Below are 21,521 nucleotides of genomic sequence, written 5' to 3'. Positions count from 1 at the left end.
CCCTACCGAAAGCAATCAGTGGAAATCAGTTTGGCTTTCCCCCACTTGCCTCAAACTTACTAAATTTTCTTAACTATCTCATACTCCCCAACCTTGCCAGGACCATCCTTCTGGGTTTTGCCCATATTCCAACAAATGCTTCCATTCCTCATTCCTATACTAATACTGTGCCTTATTTTATTCTTCATCCATACGTCCAAATACCAACCATGGGCCCCGACCTTAACGACGCCCCTTAACAGCAGGAAGTAGCCAGACAGACCACGGCGCCCCTTTATCACTATTATCAATAAAAGGTTGGACTGTTTGGACGAACGGAGGCAGGATGGTGCACTTCCGGGTTCTTCTTCACCACCAACTCTTCCGGTGTGTGCGAGAATGCAGCTGACGCCCGGGAAGGTGCAGATTAATCAGGCATGCACCAGGTGATGTCAATCCGAAGAGACCAAGATTTACCTGGTGGCACCTGCGGAGCGCCCCCCTCCCCCGACATGCCCGTGCCCCGCCTATTGCCCTTCCACTCCTAGAAAAGTCGCTCCCAGCAGATGCGCGGGGGGCGGGCTTTCTCAGCCCCCACTCTTGTCGGGACTGTATTAGAAACTCCACCCCCCCCCGCCAGCTCCGGTCCCTGAAGCTAGATGACCAAAGAATAAATTTGCAGTTTTGCTTTTAGCCTTGCCTACTCGCTGGTTCTTTTGTGCCCACTCGGCTGGTCTTAGAAAAACAAATCACTTCCCATCTTATGGTTGCCTGGCACAGGACCCTGCTGGGCGTGGGAGGTAGTGGCAGGCAGGCAGGAACAGTGGGCAGGCAGCTTCTGTGGCCAGAAGAACAGCAGAAGCAAAGCTGAATTGAGGCCACCTGGAGGCAGCGCATCCAGCCCCACCCCCTTGGTCCTTTCTGTTCCTGCCTGGCCCAACCGTGGGACTGGAGCTGACTCCCTCTGCCCTCCTGAACCTGCCCCCAAGGTTTGGACTGGAAAATTTCTTGTGGGCTTCTGCTGTGAAGGCTTTCCTAATCCCACAACAAAAACCCACAAGGAGTGTTCTAGTCAGAGCTCAGTCCTGTCTTTTAGGAGGTTCTGGCCATGTGGTCTGAGAGGTTCCTGTTCCAGGGCCCCATCTGCCACACAGGACAGGCTACCAGGCCCAAGACTTCAACCTAAGGTCCTCAGACTTCAGAGGAGAGCAGCATTCATGGAAGAAGGGCATCTTGAATTATAGGAAAACCCAGATTATCCCAAAATGGCTGTTCCACACCCCCGACCCCGACAGTCAGGGCTTCCTGCTCTTTGAGGCCTTAATGCACCCACAAGCAGACACATGGGCTCTCAGTCACCCTGCTCATCTCCGGGGATAAGGAAATGGGGTGGCTTGGGCCCAGGGATCTCCAGGCTAGAAGGACACTGAGTCTACTTGTTGGACCTCAAGATAATACCGCAGCCACTCTCATGGGCTCTCAACTTGCCCTTTCGCGAGGAGAGAGCCCACCCCTTTGGGTAGGACTTGGGGTAAGGGCTGCCGAGAGGAGGTAGCTGCTCAAGCTCCTGGGATACCGTGAGGATCCCCAGGAAAAGTCCAAGCTCATGTGGCTGGAGAAAGTCCCTTGAGGCCTGGAAGCTTTCGGGGCAAGCTGAAAATGTAGAAGTGGTTGTGCAGATGGAAGGGCAATTCCCAATACAACGCGGCTTTTCCCCAGCCTCTTGCACTGAGAAGCCAACAAGGGTGACTCCTTCACCCTTCAGTGGGAGCTCACCACTCCCACGAGCACGGGCCAAGGGCCAGAAGAAAGTCAACATCCAAATGGGTTGCTGTGCCCTGATATGTCCCTCCACAGCCCTTGTCTGAATGGCCAGAGGCTGCTCCCTCTTCAAGGGTGCTCTAAATAGGTGAAGATACCGCAGCAAGAGCCCTGGGTACGGAAAGGCAGTGGAGAAGCCCAGGACACTGGACCGGGAAGCAGAAGGTCTGGGTCCAAGACAGTACCTGGGCCCTGCCACACTCACAGGGCTGTTGTAGCCAATAAACTGTAAGTATGGGTAAGTGAGGATGAAGGGAGAAGGAAGATGCTCTGCGTCCCACTCATCCAGGGAGAAAGCTGAGTTCCTGTGGGTCATATCCCTGTGGCCAAAGCAAGGGAAGCCCCAGGCAGGCATGACAGGTGTAGCCAGGGGCACGTCCAGCATCACAAGCCCATCAAGCAGCCTCACTGGCCCTGACTTCTATGCAGGTTACCACAAACCACTCACAGACCCAGGGAGAGCCACTGAAGAGGTTAGCCAGGCTGTGAAAAGCTACTGCTAGGCTGTGAAGGCCAGAGCACTCTCTCCCACTTCCTATAGAAGGCCCAGTTTTCCATCCCTTAACTCCCTCCCCTCTCACTTTCTAGAGGTTGGGGAAAAGAGGAGTCCTCTGAGACATCGCCACAGCTGGTAGCCCTGACAACAAGCTGGCGCATCCAAAATCCTCTCCAGGCTTGGATCCCTAGGGACAAATGGCCACCCAAAGATGCAGCTCCCCCCAAGCTCTGTATTCGCCCCCCATGGGGTCTGTGTGTGTGTGTGTGTGTGTGTGTATGTGCAGTCATGGGCCAGGTTCCCTAGCCTCCCAACACAGAGACCCTCCCTAACCTTTGAGGCTGGTGCCATAGCCTGGCCAAGCACAGGAAGTTAGGTAGGAGTTGACTGGGAACAAAGTCTTGACCAGGATGGTGCCCTGGGAGACCCAGGAAGCCCCTCTGCCTCTCAGCTGAAATGCCCTGGGGCTCGGGGAGGTGGGAACTTGGCTGATCCTCCCCACTGGAAATCTGCCCGCTCTGTATGGGAAACCCAGTATAGGGACTCACAAACCAGGTAAGTCGGGAGTTGACGGCGTTAATTAAGCATTCTCCTAGCTGCTTGTTTATAGCTCACCAATGACTCAGAAGAGAACTGAACAGATTCTGAGAAATTAAAACTAGAAGTTCGTTGCCAGTTACATACCCATCAATCAGAAAAGAAGCATGGCTGGAGTTTTCCATAGGAACTATGCTTCAGAGATGGGGTGTAAAAGCGGGACATACCTGTGCACCTCGCAACCTCAGCAGCCACACCTGCATCTCGAAGCCTCCACTGCCCCTGCCCTGCACTTGCGCTGTAACCATGGGCAGTCTCGAGGGGTGGGCCTGTGCCCTGGCGGATAGTACCAGGTCCCCAGACTTCTGTTTGCCACACACTAGAGCTAAAAATTTCCACATAAAAACCTTTTTTTTGTGGACTTGCCAGGGCCAGATGGGGAAAGAATGAGCTTGGGCTGCCTGGATGGGGCGTCAGCAGCATCCCTGGGGCTTCAGAACTCTTCTGTAAGGGCCAGGCCAAACCCAGCAGGAGCTAACACGGGAGCCAGAGCAAGGTCTTTCCTTCCAGAAGCAGGCGGCTGTCAGGCCAGGCAGATGGTACATACCAAAGAGGGGCTTTGGAATGCATCGTGACTGTTGCTCGAAAAGGCTTACTCCTCTTGTGTTATGTTCCAGCAAGGGAAGATTTTGGGGAACTGAAGCTGAGACCTGACCTGTCACCTTTATCATCATAGCTGCCATTTATTTAGCACCTCCTATGTGCAAAGTGCTTCCTGTATACCCTCTCATTTATGTCTCACAACCACGAAAGGTACATATGGTCATCTCCATTTTCTAGACAAGGAAAGTGAGGCTCAAAGAGTCTGAAACAATTGCCCAGAGTTAACCAGCCAGTAAGTGGTGGGGAAGGAAGTCCAGCTCTCTGCAGGCCTTAGAGGCTTGAGCTCCTTCCCTAAACTGGTCAGTGAGTGCCAAAGCCTGGAGCTGGATCCCGGAGTGGATTCTCCCCATCCCCATCCTGGTCTTTCCCACCCCTAATACTGCCCCAGACTTGCCTCCCGAGGCCAGGCAGCCCCCATCCTTACATGGCCAAAGGGGTCCAGGTGGTTGTTTGTCAGTTTCAACTTCTGGAAGGAGACCAGCTGCCGCATCCAGTGGGCCCCTGTGGCAGGAGAATCCGGGTGGACATACAGCCTTCCTGGCATGGCCGGCTCAGCCTTCCCTGCCACCATCCTGCCAACAGAGCAGATAAGAGCAGGCGATTACTCCAGGGGCTGGTGAGGCCAGATTCCCTGTCCCCTCTTGGAGCAAACCCCCATTGACCAGAGAAAAAAATAGCTGCTGGTCCCACCACATTGTCAAATTAGTACTTCAAGGGTAGGAGTGAGGGACAGAGGAGAGAATGCTGAGGAGGAGAGAGCAGTTCTGAATCTCCTTGATTTTACTGCAGTAGAAAAAAAAGGGAGGTTACAGGGAAATGGGATCATTTAATTGAAGGACTGGGGCTAATCACAAAGATATTGTGAGGAGATTTAGGCACTCCTATGTATATTTACGCTTATGATTTAAAAACTTTTTTTCTTTTTAAGAGACAGGTTCTCACTCTGTCACTCATGCAGTGGTATGATTATAGCTCCCTGCAGCCTCCAATTCCTGGGTTCAAGCAATCCTTCTGCCTCAGCCTCCCAAGTACCTGTGACTACAGGTGTGGAACCCATGCCCAGTTAACTTTTTAAAATTCTTGCGGAGACAGGGATCTTACTATATTACCCAGGCTGGTCTCAAACTCCTGACCTTCAAGTCTTCCTCCTGCCTCTGCCTCCAGAGTAGCTGGGATTACAGACATGAGCCACCACACCTCGTATGATTCTGATTGTCACATGTTATAAATTATATTATTTAGAGGGAGCTTCTCAGAGGACCTAGACAACTCTCAAATAGCTAGTCCACAAAACAATGGTAAGAACTTCATTGGTAGCTCTCCCCGCAGCCAGAGCCTGCTCTGAGTTCTAGCCCAGAGAGGGAGAAGAAACAGAAGCACGGCCCTTGCCAGGACGTGGCCACCAAATCCTGCCTCCTCAGTCCAATCTCTCCAGCTCTGTGGCTCACCTGCCACAGAGCCCAGTGTCCTGGCTGGCTGCTTGCTCCTGGAGTGCTGTTCTGAGCTCCCAGGCAGTCGGGGACTAAGGAGTTGGCCTCACGAAAGGTAGCCCAGCGTTTGTTTACCTGGCTGGCTCCTTTTGGTTTTGTCCCTTTACCTCTCTATGTCTCCCAGTCCCTTGCCAAAGGTTCCTATCCACCAGCCCCCTGGTGGAGCCTCACTTTGTCTGGATGGCTGGAGGGGCCTGAAGCCAAGGGGAACATGGAGAAACAGGAGAGTGCCTCCACATACCGGGTAATGGCCCTGCTCTTAAAGTCCCCAAGAGAACTGCTCCCATCTTCCCCACAGTGAAGCACTGACAGAGTCTAAATCTGGCCAGTGTTAATGATTTGTCTGTCACCTGACAGCATAGTCACCAAGTCCTGACTGTCCATGGCCATAAGGAGAGTACAGACCCTTGCAATCCACCAAACTCCCAAACATGCAGCTGGTTTTCAGCCCAACCCCAGCCCCACCTGCAGCAGGCATGCAGACATTCGCTGATCACCTCAGCCTCTGCAAGGCCAGTTCCAGGCAGTGAACTCCAGCCTGCAGACCTGGGCAGTCACTCAGGTAGCTAAGAAATCCCCCAGAGAAAACACTAGGTGGGGGCGTGCAGCAAGTGGGCAGTTGAGGGAAGGTGGGCGATGCAGTAAGGAGCCACTTACCATTTGTTGTCACAGAACTTGTAGCGATGGTCATCGGCGGGGACGATGTCAATCAGCAAGATGTACTTGGTCTTGGGGTTCATGCCTGTGACTTTTACCTTGTAACTGGGGAACATCCTCCTGGGGGAGCCGAGGGGTGAGGCGGAGCATGTGGACAGAGCACCAGGAGAGGTGGAACAAAGTGAGCAAGGGGGCAGAAGGCCACTAACAGGTGCTGCCCTTTTGGCCAGCGATCCTAGCATTGGTCACAGCTGTGTGACTTGCGCAACTCACTTCCCCCTCTGCCCGCAGGGAAAAGGTGGCACTGGCTGCTGTCTCTGAGCCCTGCAGCTCTCAGTCTGTGTCTAGGAGGAGAGTTTACCCCATTTCCCAAATTCACTTATCCCCTCCCCCATGATCCCCTAAGACTTGGGGCTAGTGCCTGTGAGCAGTTGAAGCACAGAGACCCCAGTCAGGATTGTGGGAGCAGATTCTGATGCCAACCTTGTTGCCTTAATTTCCCTCCTGTCCTTTGCCAGCCCAGACACAACTGAAGTTCTGGGGTGCAATTATAGGGGGCCGGAAACCCCTGTCAGCTGCTTCCATAAATAATGAGCTGCCTTCTCTGGGTCATGCCTCTGTGGCCTAAAACCAGCTCGCGGGAAAACAGGAGACTGCCGTCCAAAACCATGCTAGGTTTGGGTTCTTCCGGTGTATCTATCAGGGGTATTTCTCCCTGTGAACACCTCGCCTGGACCCGTGCACCCTGAGTATCAGGGGAAAGTCGGTCCAGGAGCCTCATGGATAAGAGAGGGCAGGGATTCTGAAACCACTTGCCATGGTCACAGCCTGGACCCCACTGACAAGCCTTAGGCAACTCGCTTGAACCTCTCTGTGCCTTGGTTTCCTTATCTCTAAAACAAGGATAACATTACCACCTATCTCACAGATTGCTGCGTGAATGACCACGGACTCCTGCTGCACTACACCCTCAGCAAAGTAAATGGAGAAGTGGTATGACCTACTTCTACCAAAATGGGTTCACCCAGAAAGTTTGCCATTTCCTGCAGCCCGTGCTGAGGCCGTCCAGGGCCTTGAGGTTCAGGGCACATTTCAGAGGGGGCTTCTGCACACCCCTCAGCACATACACACACACAACAGCACAGTGCATACACAAACGCGCTGGGCACAGCTCCCTCCTCTGGTCACTAGGTCCCTGACTTCAGCAGAGCGAAGAACGGAACTTCCTCACCATCCTCCTCAGACTCCATCCCCCACCCCCAGCTGATCTCCCACAAAGGTGTTCCCCAAGAGAAACAGGATCCAAACCTAGCTGAAGACACAATGAAGACACTAAGCCCCACTGAGCTGTGCCACTGCCCAGCTAGTCCACTCTGGGACAACCAGCAGGTGGTTCTCTACCTCTTACTAACCCAAGACAGTATGGGACCCTGGAGAAGCTGTCCAAGATGCCACAAACAGATTATCAGAGGCCCCTATTTTGTCACCAGGGGCACCAGCTTGCCTGGACAGGACAGGGCTTCCAGAAAGGATCAAGGCCTCTATAAGCTAGCAGGCCCTAAGCCCAGGCCAGGACCCCGACTGAGGCAGAGGGTTCACTTCCTTGCCAGCCCATGCCCCGCCCAGCCCCACCTGTGCCCCTCTCTTGCTGGAGGAGAAGCCTGTGCAAACACCGCAGGGCGGGGAGGTGGGGATGTGGGGTGTGTGTGCCCAGGCACATGTGCGCGGGTGTGCGAGTGCGCATGTGTGGATGTGTGCGTGCCTGGAGGGAGGAGGGAAGTTCTAGCTGCAAGTCTAGGGACTTATAAACCGTGTGGAAGAATTTGTCTCAGATGTCAATTGAAAGCATTTTCAAATGTCCACCCCGCCCCCTCTCCAGGAATGGGGGAAGTGAGGGGCTCAGGAACCCAACCCTGCCTCCCACTTACCAGCCCCTCTATGCGGCCTGGGGGCGCAGCTGGAGCTTGCACCACCCTTTCCCGGCCCTGCCTCTCTCCTGGTGGGCCTACAGCTGAAGCAGGAAGGGCAGCAGCTGCCTTGCCTCCCTCTTCCCTGGGGTGAGGCCAAGAATCCTGCCCCCTCCAGGCCACCATTTTGTAACTGCCACAGAAACAGCCACAAAATGGGGCAGTTCTGGCCATACGTGGGCTGGCCTGGCACCCGGGGCCTGCACTCAGCTTGTCTCCTGTCATCATTCCAGGTGGCAACAGCAGAGGGCAGCCATGGCTTCCCTCCAGGGCCAGTGTCCACACAGGGGGCCGGCGAGGGGCTCCCTGCCACTTTGGCAGGCATGGTAGCCTAGGCTGAGGGGAGGCTAAGGGGCCCTGGCCTTCCCCTCTCCTTCTCCCTGCTGGGCTTCATCTCCACAGCCCAGGAGGCCTGGCTGACACTGACTGAGTGCTTTCGGCAAGGCCTTTGAGGAGGCTGCTCTCTGCAGCCCCAGCTGGTGTCCTGGGACCTGGCCCCTCCTGGAAGCTGATCATAGGCCAGATTCCTGACTGATAAGGAGATGTGGCATCCCTGCAGGGAAGGGGAGTACCTCCCAGCCTCACCTCCCCTGCCCACCAGTTCCCCTCTATCTAAGGCAGCAGCGCTCTCTGCTCGGGGCTGAACTGCCTCAGGCAGTTCCATTGCCTTCAATGCAACAGACGTCTAGGTCTTGGCAGGGTCCATTTGGGGGACTGCTTCTGAGCCATGCAGAACCCACTCTGGGGTGGGGTGGGGGGCCCTAAGCACTATCATTTCCCTGCCTAGGTGGCTCCAGAAGGAGGAAGGGTCCACCCAGGGTTGGGGAAGGGCTGCCTGTGAAGGTGAGGCCCCCTCTGTCCCCTCCATCGGCTTCCTGCCCAGGTCGAGGGGAGAATTCAAGGCCTCATGGGCATCTGCCCTTGGGTTCCTGAAGGGACTAAAGTTGGTGCCTAGATGCCTGACTTGGGGGTGTTCACCAGCGTGTCATGCCTCAGGGGACAGAGGCCAGCTGGGTTTGGGAGCTGTGACTTCCTATGAGCTCTGCCTCTCTAATGAAAGGTTTGAAATGATGGAGTGAGATGTAAATTGTTTCTGTGATTTATGGCATAGAATGTACCTGAAAACCAACACCCTACGGTGGAAAGCAACGCCTCCCTGTTTGTGTGTTGGGGTGGGGGAGGTGACCAAGAAGGAAAGCACTGCGGGTGCCGCCTGTCTCCACACAGGCCCTGCCACCAGCGCTGGCGGTGACGCCCGCCTGTCCCCGGCACTCTGTGCTCTACCTCTGGGTCCGCCCCGGCGAGCCCTCTCCCTGCACGTTCCTCCGCTCCCCTCCCTGCACCCTCTCTCTATGCCCCCCACCCTCTCCCTGCTCCCACCCCGTCCTCCTGTCCCTCCCTCTTCTCAGCCCCTCGGCACCCTTTCCACTTGCCCGGCACCTTCTCTCTGCGCCCCAAGCGCCGTCTCCATGCTCCCCTAGTTCCCCGCGCCCGATCGGGATCCCGCGCCCCCAGACAGATGGGGGCTCCCCCCGGCACACGCGGAAACGGCTCCGCCAGGGGAATAAACAAGCCGCCTGCTCGCCAGCCCGGGAGGAGATGAAAGCCCGGGGCTTCTCCTCTGATCATGAAACAGGCTCTGAAAGGGTGCGGGGCTGGAGCCTTTATCTATTCATACTCGGAAACGGCTTTAGAATGAACTGCTAAGATAAGCTTCCTCGGACATTTCTCGGTGTTGGAGGCGCGCGGGGCGCGGGGCAAGGGTTTGGGGCTTTTTTTATTCTGGCAACAAACCCATAACTGCGAACTCACTGCTGAGAGAGAACACGCAAGTTCTAGCTGCGCTCCGAGAGCCCCGGGAGCTCCCCGGCCAAATAGGTGGCCAAATTCAAGGCGCTTATTCGCAGCGCCCTTCCTGGGGAGGGGGACAGTGACTACGGGATACCCCTAGATTCTCTCCACCTGGAGGGTCCCCCAATCCCCAACCCCTCTGCAGCCCCGACTTTCTCGGAGGTCCCTGGGGACTCCAGTAATAGCTACACGGACCCTCCCTTAATGTAGGGGAACACCAGCCGGAAGGGGTCAGAAGTCTAGAGAGTGGTTTCAAGGGTGGGGATGGTGCTGACTGGGTAGGCACACAAGGATTCTGGGGCGGTGGTGGTGATCTATTTCTTTATCTGGATGAAGGTTACACGAGTGTGTTCATTTTGTGCAAGTCTGTAAAGCTGCATCCTTAAGACGTGTGGACTCTTCTGTAGGAATGTTCCACTTCAATACATTCAGGTTAAAAATTATATATGTGTGTACACATACACAGGCGCCTTGGAGCCCAGAGTCTGAAAAGAACCCTACAGCAGTAAAACAGGGGTCCCCTGAAAACCCTTTGTTTCTCCAATCCTGATGTGGGGGCGGGGGCGGGGGCTCTTCAGGAGGAATCCTGGGTGTGCAGGGAAGAGGCCAGGGCCCAGAGTCCAAGGCTGGGGTTAGGAGTAGGGCTGCTGGTGCCACCTACACTGAGACCAAGCCTTTTATAGCCAAGTGAGTTCTGATTTTGAAGCTAATAAATCGATTTCCACATTTCACACACACATACACAGAGGCATACACACACAGTTTTCTAATTCACCCAGAGCATATTTAAGAAATCTTTTCCCTGAGGGAGGGGCAGGGGTGAGAGTGTGTGGAATGGATGTTGTTTTGGAAGATCAGTTGCTTCTCTTAGATTTTTTTTTTAAGGCACTTCCTTCTGATAGACTTTTGCTTTCAGAAAATACTTTAAAAAGAGATCAAAGCACTCTCTCCCCAACCCACTTTCCCAGTGTCTTCAACCCTTACTTCTCTTATCATCCACGCCACTGGGCTCTGACGCTCTGTATACAGAGTGAGGGCAATTGGCTTTGAAGCCCCGGATTAAGCCGGGCCAAATCCTTGCCTCAGAATAACAAACAATACAGGTTCAACAGGAGTTCTCATCGGTAGTTCATTTTTCAAACGCAAATTCACTGTCACTAACACAAGCAACATTGAACTCAACAGGCTATGAAGGCTGATAGTGGAGATTTATCTGGTGGCAAAACCATGACCTAGGAGTAGGGCAGTGAGACGGTTAGGCAATTTTCATTTTGGGGAGGTTTATATTTAAATTTTTTTGTGGAGCTCACTTTTATCTATGTTTGGGAGAAAATGCAGTTTCTCACATGTATCAAGCTTGGCAGGGATGTGGGGAGGCCAAGAGAGGGATCCGCTGTCTACGGTTATCAGCATGAACCCTCTGGACACAGAGATGCAAGAGACTGAGACAGGCTGTGGAGGGCTGTGTCCCCCATTTCACACCTGACATGGAGGTTGCTGAGTATTCAGAAACTGGTGGCTCCCACCGTGGTTGGCATTTTATCCACCAGGCCACATTGTTTGGCAGTTCAAAGTCACTATCCAGTGAGAGGGATTCTTCTCTCCGTTGACCTTCAAGACTCTCAAGGACCCAAAGGGCTAAGGTAGGAAGAAAACTTGTGACCCGAGAACTCAACCTGGCTTGAGAACATTCTGGCTCCCCTTCTCCAGTGCCTGCTCCTGCCCAGCCAGATGGCAGTTATCATGTCCCTAATTAGCCAGGGTCTCTAGGGCAGAGCCACAATCCACACTGAATAGGACCCCGTAAAAAAGCAATCAAGGGAACTTATCAAAGTAGGGGTTGTGTTCTGGGGATGGGGTGCCTCATCTGTTTCCCTGTGGAGACCTGGTAACTGCCTCACTTCCCTTCTCTGGAGTTTGGTATATGTTCTCTTGGTTCTCCTCCAGCTCTATCTAACTAGGAAGCTATGATTCCAGGTTTAGCAGCAAGGCCCAGACTGACAAATGGAAGTGTACCAAGAAGGGTTCCAGTAGAGGCACACAGAATTTGGGGAGCAGGGAGAGGCACTGGACAGGATGTTGAAGAACCACAGCTCAGTAAAGTAAATCAGAGTAAATCAGAGCAATACAGTGGTTGCTGAAGGAGGGGGCAGCTATGAAGGAGGAAATAGGGTCTGTGAGGGGTGAGGGGTTGGGGGCATGAGACTAGTGATTTTCTTAAGAACCAGACCCAACGCAAGGATAAGTTTCTGCCAGAGAAGTGAAAGGCTGTGATGGATCCATAATTGGCCAACATCATCACAGCCATTTAAAAAATATTATCATAATTCCCTAAGGTCCACCTCTAAGCCTCAATTAGGATCAAGCACAAACATCTACCTGAAGCTGGCCACCTCTGGAAGTGTGTGTATAAGTGTATGTGTTAGGAGAGGGAAGAGGAGGACCCACGCAGATGCAGGAAACACTACTGAGGAAAACCATAAAATGCCTTTTGTTTAAAATGCCAGAGGCCAGACATGCCCGGAGAACATGCTGACCAGTTATTTTCAAGAGACAAGGTTATTTCTGCTGCCTAAAAATGTAAGTTCTGAAACTTTCTCTTTGTTACCTTCTTTCCACACCAGCAGGCACAAGGAAGGAATAGCCCCATTCCCCTTCACACTTGACCAAGTGGATTACCCATTTACCAACCATCATCCATGTGATTCCCTGGTTTGAGTCTCACGGTGATAGAAAAGGAAAGGACAGCAGATAGGTCTATGGTCACCATTTCCCTGACACCACTGAGCTACAAGGAGACTGTGACTTGCCCAAGTGCACTCAGCCAGAAAGAGGCAGGGCTTGTGACACCTGGATTCCTCAATGCCTACTCCACGTGGCACCTCTGCCAGCCCCTTCATGAGTCTTCCTTCCCTATCTCCATCCCCAAAATGCAGCAAGCTCAGGCCCTAAAATAAACCTACTTTCTCCCTGATAGAGGCCCTGAGTGGTGATGCCACCTCCCTGGCTAAGACCTGAGGGTGGCCAAGTGCCCAGACCTCCACCCTCAACAAAATAAAGGAAATTTTATGAGGCCTGCCAGTGAGCAGAGGCAGGAAGGACCACAGCACCTCACACACTGCACACAGCAAACCAACCGACTTTTTGTTTCCTTTGAATAGTCTATCATTCCGTAAGTGGTTCAGCAGAGCTGAGTTCTCTAAAAAGTAGAAGAAAATACTGAGTGGGATGCCAGACACTTCTCTAATTATCACTAATGTTATTCACTAGCACTTCTTGTGTGCTTGCATGTGACAGGAACTCAGTGCTTTGCATACAATGTATGAGGCAAGACCTGTTCTTCTACAGATGGAGTGGGGAGGGTACTTAAGCAGAGACCCTTAAGTACCTTGTCTGAGGTTGCACAGATGAAAGTAGCTGAGTTGGAACTGGATCCCTCACCCACTGTGCTCTGACTCCAAATTCCTGGCACTCGAGGCTTCATCATCTTATTCCTTCAAAATCTCAATTATGAGACACATCCAGGCAAAGGGACATTTTCACACCTAATCTGTCCCCAGGGACCGAAATCAAGTGTGTGTATGTGGAGGGGACAGAGTGGGTGGGGAGGGAGTTCCTGAACCTGAACTTGCCAGCCTCTCTGTCTACAGCAATCCGCCTTCCCCTGATAACCGCTCTCCTCCACACTCCTGCCCCCTCCCCACCAGCCCCAGTGAATCTCTCACTCAACCCCCTGTGAGTCTTCCTCCTCTCATCCTCTCCTCCCTGTTCTCTCCCACAGACACCAGCGCATTTTAAAGATGTTTCCACTTTATAAATCATCCTTTTCTGGCAGCCACCGAGAGCTGCTCCCCCAACACACAGGGAGCCCAACGTGGTGCTTTCCCGTTGGCCAGAGATGGGGATGGAAACAGAAGAGCGGCGCCCCTGGGATGAGAAACTTGGGGTTCCAGTCACTCACGAAAATGTATGAAAACCGCTCTCCCCATCTGCTGAGAGGCATCTCTGGGTCCGCAATCAATGCATTCCTGAGAAACCTCCTCAGGTCCTCAAAGAAAGGAGAGCAGAGTAGCCCCCCAGGGGGCCAAAAGTGCTGGAGCTGGGACTCTGGGCGTCGCGATCCCTGTTTGGATTCATTTGCATAGCGCTGCCCCTCCCCCTCGGTCTTTCCCGCAAGCCCCGGGCTGCTGCGGTGGCCCCCTGCGGGCTTTGGCGGCCCAGTCCCAAGCTGCGGAGGGAGGCGGCACTGAGGCCCGAGGAGGCAGACAGGACTCCCATAGGCCACCAGGCTGGGGCCCAGAGGACTTCTAAGGGACCCCTCTGGTCCCCATTGCTCTCCACCGCCATCCCCGGAAGTAAATCTCGCAGCGCTGACCTGCCCGCCTTGGTGATGATCATCTCGGTGCCGGCCTCGTGGAACTTCTTCCAGAGCTCCTTCTCATGCAGCCCCACCTTGATGTTCTCGATGGTCTGGGGATGGGAGGGAGAGAAACTTGTGTCTGCCTGGCCCAGGGCTCCACGCGGAGCCTGAGGAGAGATGAATCAGACCCGAAGAGCTGTGCGGAACCCTGCCCGCCCGGAGCCCACGGCTCCAGATTTCGTTTCGCAGAATGATTCTGAACTACTCGTAAATTTAAAAGAATTAATCGGTGGCTAAAACTCCCTCCTTTGAAGCTGCACCTACGGAGGAACCCGCAGAGGACACACATAGTGGCCAGCGCAGGTTAGACGACACTCTTGCACATTCATGAACATTTCCGTGGCGGGCCATCACCACAGGCTCCCCGGGCAGACACAGACAGGGAGAGGCGCACGCACCCTCCGCCAGGTGCGCGCCTGCAGATAGTGCACACAGATCCCCAGGCGGCATCCCGCGCTGTGATCGTCCGATTATCACTGTAAAGCCCTCGGCGACGTCCCAGAGGCCTTGGAGCACCGCAGCGACTCCCGTGCGCACTGGCGGGGTCGCCTTCTCTTGCCCCCCGTTCGGTCCCAGGCCCTCTATGGGTTGTTGGAGCTGGACACTTGGCCAAGGCTCGCTCCGATGCTCCGGGGGTCTCCTTCGTTCTTACTGCCCCTCTCCTCTATCTCTAGCTCTAACTCTTGCTTGTCCCACAGTAGCCCCGAGGGCTCAAACTGGAGAAGGACCCAGAAGGCAGAGAAAGCCAGCCCTGTTCAGTGGAGAACCAACAGGCAGACCGTCCCGAACGTAGCCAGGTCCCCCTGAAAGCGAGTCCTGTCGACGCTCGGACGGAATGACGGACACAGACGACCCCGCAGACAGACCGACGCCCGACTTCTACCCGACGGCTGGCGCAGCCCTACCTGCTCCGCGGCGGCGGCGGCGACGTCAGCCCCGGGGCCAGGGGGACTGCCTAGCGCGGCTCCGCTGAGGCCCGGCGCTGCCAGCGCGGGCTCGGGGGCGTTGGCTGAGCTGGCCTCGCCGAGCGCTGGGCCCGGGGCCCGGAAGGCCTCCTCGCTCTCGGACAGGCCCTTATCCTGCAGCATCTCCTGCGGGCACAGCACACAACGAATCACTCGCCCAGGTCCACACTCGCCAGAGGCCCTGCGGCCCTCTCCAGCCGATCCCGGGACTTCGTGCGGGGCGCGGAGGCCGCCCTGGAGCACGTGGACCCCGCCCCCTCCTGAGCTGGAGGAGGGAGCCCGCAAGGAGGGCAGGTCCCTCGCCTCCTCCCTTCAGGCTGTGGACCTGGGAGGGTCTGCGGCAGTTCAATGTCTGCCTGCCCCTGGGTGTGGGGTTCTGTGATGAGTAGGTCTAGCGGAGGGACCGCCCTCTCGGCATTGCCACAGCTGCACCCCGAGTCCCTCCCTCCTACTGGGCTCTAGTGGAGCCTGAGGCCTGGGTCTTCTCGGTTGTTCCCCAATAACTGGGGTCTAGGCCTCTCTGTGGGCCCAGGACAACCAGGACTCTTCTTGGCCATGCAGGAAAGGAGAGCCAGGCTGGAGGGTAGGGCCCAGGCTCCTGCAGCTCCACACCTGTGTGCAGAGAGGGCCTCCGGCCCTCAGGCCCAGCTCACCCATCTGCTCTCACCCAACCCCTCAGACAGCACTGAGGTAGAGATTTCCTGAACCAAAGGCTTTCACTCCAACACAGTCCGCGTCCACACACATCCTCTTCCCATTCTGGCACAGACATGCTCACACCGAAACACAGCCCCTCACACAGCATCCCACCCGCCTGAGCTGCCACACTCTCCTGGGTGACTGATCCAGGTTCTGCCCTCCGCCCAGGCCTCCCCTGCCTGGCGCTCGGGTTCAAATTCACAGGCTCACTCAGGCACACTTTAGCGCCACAGGGCTCTGCTTTGGGCCTAAAGACCCACAGTCTTCCCAGTGAAGGACCAGGCCAGTAGGCTGGGCCCATTCACAGGAACCTCTTAGTCCTGCCTGGTACAGCTACTTTTCTTCGGGTGTCTTGGCTGATTCTCTCGCCTACGCAGATGCCTGCTCCCTGCCCGAAGCATCCCTTAGGGGTGTGCCCCGCTTGCTCCGCTTCGCCTTTCCACCTTCCTGCTCTTCCCCACCCTGCTGGACCTGGGCGCTCCAGCGGGGCTTTCTGTAGGTCTGGCGGCCCCTCTTGAGGCGGAATGCTCCGCCTTTCTCTTCCTACCTTCTTCCCGTTCTCCCCGGACCCTCCCGGAGCATCCCCGGGCTCAGGCCTCTCTCCCATCCTGTTCAGAGGCCTCCTCATCCCGGTCTCAGACTTCGACTCCCAGGGCCTCGCAAAGTAAACAAGCCAAGTGCAACCGAGGAGATAAAAAGGGGCCGGGGCCACTCCGGGTTGGGAAAAACCCATAAAGATAAGGCTGACAGGCGGGCCGGTCTTCAGCCACAGCCCGCAGAGAGTGAGACTCGCTGGACATTGCCAGCGCCAGCACCCGCCTCGGACCACGTGCGAACGCGGGGCCGAGCCTCGGAAACCCAGGAGTCCCCACACAAGGGGCCGCTGCCCCAATAGGGTTGCTGCCCACTCTGGCCAGCGCGCTGGGTCCAACTATTATCTAGGGCCCCGGCGGGATCGGCGCCAGAGACCGAGCGATCGGCTGGTCCCAGACGTGGCGGCCTGCGGGGTCGCAAGGAGGGGCCGTCTCGCGCTTGGCCCGCATGGCCACGGGGTCCTCTGCTGGGCTCTCTCACACCCGGAGCCGTGCAGCGGAGCCCTGCGGCTCGCGCCCTGCGCTCTCAGTCCTACGCGCTCAGTCCTGACGCGTGAGGGGCCGGTTCACAGCCCGCGTCCACAGACTCGGGCCCCGCAGCTCGAACTGGGGACGAGGCCTGCGCGGTGTTCTCCTTCCCAGGCTCAGGGTTTGCCTCTTCCTTTTCTCTCCGCCACGAAGCCACATCCCGACCTCGCGACAGCTTGCCCCCTTCCCACCAATTTCCTTTTTACCCCACCCGGCTGGCCCGGGGCGGCCGTCCCCGCGGTCCTCTCGGACCTCGAGCTTGGGCGCGCTCGGCCGCCGGCACCGCGGGGTCCCGCACTCAGCCCGGGATAGCGGTCCGCGCTGGTCTTTCACATCCGCTCCTCCGCGCCGCAGCCTCCGCTCCCTTTGCGATGGGATCTGTTGCTTTCAGTCGCCTTGTTTTCCAAAGACGACAGCATTTTTCTTTTCACTTTTAGGTTACTGGGGATATGTTTCCTGCACTAGGGGAATTGTTAATATTTCGTACTGTTTTCTAATATTTTAATTGTCCTTATTATGAGAGTAGTATTTTGGTCAGTTCGGAACTTTGAGAATATCCTATCGCGTGGATTATTACTCCTTTGTATCTTTAATACTGTATGGTTAAAGCCCTGGTTTGATTCGTTAGCTTACTGTTACTAAATTTGTTGTTTTCCTGACACTGCTCCATCATTTCAGGGTCGCCTGGCACATTCATAATACTATTACCAATATCTAGTTGACATAGTGTACAATAGGTCACGTTAATCTATTTTTTTATTTTTGCTTTATATCCCTAATACGTTTCCGTTGCTTGCTCTTCATTTTGTTTATACTTTGCCACGCTGTTTCCGTAACTTCTTGTTTACCATAACTTGTCATATAACTGTTCTGAAAATTCATGTTAATTTTCTTCACATCCTTATAATACTTCTTGTTATCTAACCACAATTTGTTTTGTTAGGCTTGCTCATAACACTCCAGGTATTATTCTTCAACACACCCTGACAGTATCTTGTTACTCTGTCATTATTTGTAATGTTACAGATCTTAACTCGCTAGTTATTTTTCATCACATCATTACTTCTTGCTGTTTTGTCATACTTTGTAATATTGCTGTAGCTCTTAATACTCTGATTATTTTTCATCACATTGGTACAATACTTCTTATTATTCAACCATTATTTATAATGTTCTTGTGACTATTAATACATTGGTCATAAATTGTCATATTACTCCAGCAATTCTTATTAATGTGTCTTTATTTACATTACTATTGCTCCTAAGATTTTAGTTAATATTTGTTTTAATAGTTCACTATAGTATCAATAATACATTATATTACTATATCACTACCACTAATAGTATTTCCCTTAATAGTATTTTCATTGTTCATCTTTCTCCTACAGTTTGTTTCCTAGTTTCCAACAGTTCGGTAATTTGTTACACTATTACTATATGTTATATTAGTGCAATTGGCTTTAATACAATAGTCCTTACATTGTTCCTCCATTTAGAATTACTTTGCTTTAATCTTTTTAAAAATCGTGATTACTATTTTCACTTGATTCTGAAAGTTACTACGATTGCATTATTTGAAAGTTCACGTGTTATATCAGTTATGCCGATTAGCCCTTTCTTTGGTAATTGTTCACATTATAATAATCTTTAATTATCGATCATTATTTATATATAATGTTCCTTGCTTTAATTTTGACTAGTCTTGCATCAAAGGCTCTGAGTCCAGTAGGTTCTGATCGCTCACATTTCTACATGGATTTTCGCTTCAGTACGGGGGCCCTCTTCCTTGGCCTTGCATATTCTGCAAACACCAATTTCCAGGCCACTGTTCCGCCTGTCACGGCCTTGTTCTTAGGGTGCTGGCGCTATCGATATTTCCATGCTCTTGGGTCCCTAGACCCAATTCGTCGCGTTACACACAGAGGAGGGCTCGTGCCCCAACTACTGGGTGTCTGGCCGAGGCGGCGACCCGACCCAAGACACTTCGCGCCGCCTTCCTGCAACATTGACCGCCCCTGAAGTTCTTCTCCGGGTCGCGAGACTCGCCCCTTTCCAGCTTCTCGTCCTGTCCGACCCCGCAGCCTAACCCTGAGCCCCTGTGGCCCCAGCCCCGCACGCCCAGCTGGTCCCCACTCGGCTGGAACCGACACTCACCCTAATTGCGGTGCCGCATGCGGAGGCGCCAGCGGCCCGAGGTCCCCTGCAGGTTCGGGTCCGAGGAGCGCGGGACGGCAGGGGGTTCCGACTCCGCGCCGCTGGGTCAGGGTCCAGCTGCCCGCCGTGCCCTCGGGGCTGGACACATCCCGGCTCTGGAGCGGGCCCTTGATCTCCAAGGCTGCACTTTGGGGCCTCAGCTCCCTCCCCCCCCCCCCCCCCCCCCGGGGGCCGCCCCCCCCTCCGCGCTGACGTCGCCGCTGTCAATCAGTTCGCGCCCGCTGTTCCCCAGGGAGGGGGGCTCCAGGGTTCCCCGGCGTCGCGGTCCCCAGGACCCCGAGCCCCACGCGAGCAGCCGGCTCCTCCACCGCGCGGCCCAGTGCCCTCCTCTTGGCCCTCGGGCCCCGCGAGCCGGGTAGGGGCTGGGAGCCCCGCATGGTTTAGATTAGAGAGGCGGGAAGCAAGGGCGAGCAGCCCGGCTCTCAGCCGAGGCTCGACAACCAGGAGGGCTCGCCCGGCCCCGCCGTGCCCGAAGACTAGGGCGCACCATGACCGGGCCTGGCCACCCCCTGCCGGCGCCTGCTTCCAGGCAGCGACCTCCACGGACCCCCGGCTGCGGGCTCCCCGCCCGCAGAGTCCCGCTCCCAGCCGTGTGCGCCATTCATTTGGGAGCCCCGGTCCGGAGGTCGCAGGCGCACACGCGCCTCACAGGCCCACGCTCGGCTTCCCGACCATGCCCACTACGCGGCCTCGCACCTTCAGGCCCTGGGCACGGCCCCTCTGCTCACCCGCCCTCCTTGTCCTGGCCCAGGGGGCCGCGGGCTCTGGACCCGGCCTGGCGCGCCTCGAAGTCGGCCGCGGAGGTCAGAGGTGAGGACAGGGAGGAAGCCCGGTGGCCGGGTGCGGGGCGGTGGCGGCAGGGAAGTGCTGGGCCGGCCTCTGAGTCGGAGCTGAGTCTGGTTCGGGCCTTGACAGAGCCCAGGCCGGGCTGCAAGGTGCCAGGCTTGGCAGAGCCTCCTGGGGAAACTGCGGCCCAGTGCCAGGATTCCGCGGGAGCTCCTTGAGATCCTGGAGAGCTGAAGAGGAAGCCCAATGCCTGCCCTAGGCTAGGAAGTGGAGACTGGGGAGCGTCCTGCTCGGAGCCACCCAGTCCTTCCTGCCTCAGAAAGGGAGGCCTGCTCAGCGCCCAGACCTCCCTGCCCAGCCTCTGAGCTCTCTGTCTCCACTTACCTCTGTTTCTCTCTGTCTGTCTGTACCTCCTACAGGACCCAGGCTTTCCAGGGGCAGACAGACCCATGTGGACCCCAGCCTGTGCCCCAGGCTCCTGGCCTGTCACATGCCCAGAATCCTGGGGCAGGAACAGGCCTGCCCACCCATCTGCAAAGGCTGCAGAAACCTCATCAATAAGGATCCCCAGAGTGGTCCCTTAGTGCTTAGCATGGGCTGCATCCCTCCCTCCACCTGTGTCCTCTCTGTCCCTTTCCAGATTCTGACCTCAAAAATGAGCTTGAAGGGAAGAGGACAGGGAAATGCTTTTCCTGGATGGGTCTGTCCCTGTTCTAATGCTAGGAAATGGAAAGCCAGCATCAATGCCTCCTTTACCACCCTGCACTCAAAGGTGGAAGCAAAACACCAACTCAGAAAAGCCAGTCGCTGCTGCTGTCAGGAGCCTGAAATCCAGCCCAACAGTGGGCCGCTGCTCAAGTCCCTGTCACCCTTGCAGTACCAGATTCCACCACCCCATCACCATTCCTCTCACCGAGTCTCAAACCAGGGAGGGGAAATAATATCTAAGAGGAGTGGAGAAGTGGAATCCTTCCCCAATGCTGTGGACTCCGGGAATGGAGAAAGGGAAGGCCCTGGCATTTCAGGAGATGCCTTGGGAGTCGTGTTTCCTGTGTTAGGGAGACCTGGATGACATGCTTCAGCTTTGCTGGCAAGCCCCCTCCCATGACCCCTCCAACAGCCTGTAGGGAAATCCCTTGCAAATAAACAGTATACAGACTAAGCAACCAACTACTGTGCGGAATGGTGAACAGGGAGGGCAGTGGATCAGCAGGTACTATGGGAAGACTAGAGTTAGGCCAGACTCTGGAAAGAATTTGTTGACAGTCATTGGAGGAAGTTCATACTTAGAGCTTATAGTATAGTTCTTTAAATAAAAAAAAAAAAAAAAATCTTAGACTGGAACCTTCCTACAAGTGCAAGGCTTTCTGGAGACTCATGGCAGACAGTCTAAATTAATATCAACAGGTTCATGATGACGTGGAGAAATGAGATATGGAAGGGACAGGTAAGCTTTTGGCAGTGAAAAGGAAGGGGCAAACCAGCCAGCAAGTGAGTAAACGAGAGAGGTTCTGTACGCACATTCCCCATTACTAGAATGGAATACCTCATTTAACTGACTCTAAGACACACATTTTTCACATTCTGATATCTCTGAAACTGAGATGCATCTGATAGTTAGTGGTGTGTCACAGCTTAATTAGCAGCGTTTTTTCTTCTTAGTTGTAAGTAAAGTAATAGAAAAGCTTATAATGGATGCTGCATAGTATTTGCTGAAAAAGAGCCTGTGTAGAAGAGGAAAAGACCTTTTTTTTTTTTCTCCAAAACTACTTTGAGGAGTTCAAAGTATGAAAACCCTCCTCAACTAGCTAAGCAAATAACTGACTGTACCACGCATCTGTCGCACTGATTTGAG

The 21,521-nt window shown here is 54.7% G+C and overlaps 1 protein-coding gene across 2 annotated transcripts in view; it reads right to left on the bottom strand.

The window, feature by feature from the left end:
• Nucleotides 1-18,975, bottom strand: part of TBX4 (T-box transcription factor 4) — a 33,190-nt gene extending 14,215 nt beyond the window's left edge. The window contains exons 1-5 of one of the 2 annotated variants that reach the window (XM_023203976.2): nucleotides 18,821-18,975; nucleotides 14,787-14,972; nucleotides 13,837-13,931; nucleotides 5,644-5,763; nucleotides 3,921-4,068 (exon numbers count right to left, since the gene is read on the bottom strand). In XM_023203976.2, the coding sequence (XP_023059744.1) occupies nucleotides 3,921-4,068; nucleotides 5,644-5,763; nucleotides 13,837-13,931; nucleotides 14,787-14,969 (546 nt within the window). In that variant the 5' untranslated portion in view covers nucleotides 14,970-14,972; nucleotides 18,821-18,975. Of the gene's footprint in view, nucleotides 1-3,920; nucleotides 4,069-5,643; nucleotides 5,764-13,836; nucleotides 13,932-14,786; nucleotides 15,009-18,820 lie in introns of those variants that run through there. The other variant, XM_023203977.2, reaches the window with a different exon arrangement.
• Nucleotides 18,976-21,521: the final 2,546 nt, after the last annotated feature.

This window comes from Piliocolobus tephrosceles, chromosome 16 (assembly GCF_002776525.5).
Source record: "Piliocolobus tephrosceles isolate RC106 chromosome 16, ASM277652v3, whole genome shotgun sequence".
Taxonomy (NCBI): domain Eukaryota; kingdom Metazoa; phylum Chordata; class Mammalia; order Primates; family Cercopithecidae; genus Piliocolobus; species Piliocolobus tephrosceles.
Note: the sequence above shows the minus strand (reverse complement) of the source record. Positions and strands in the feature narration are given on the sequence as shown.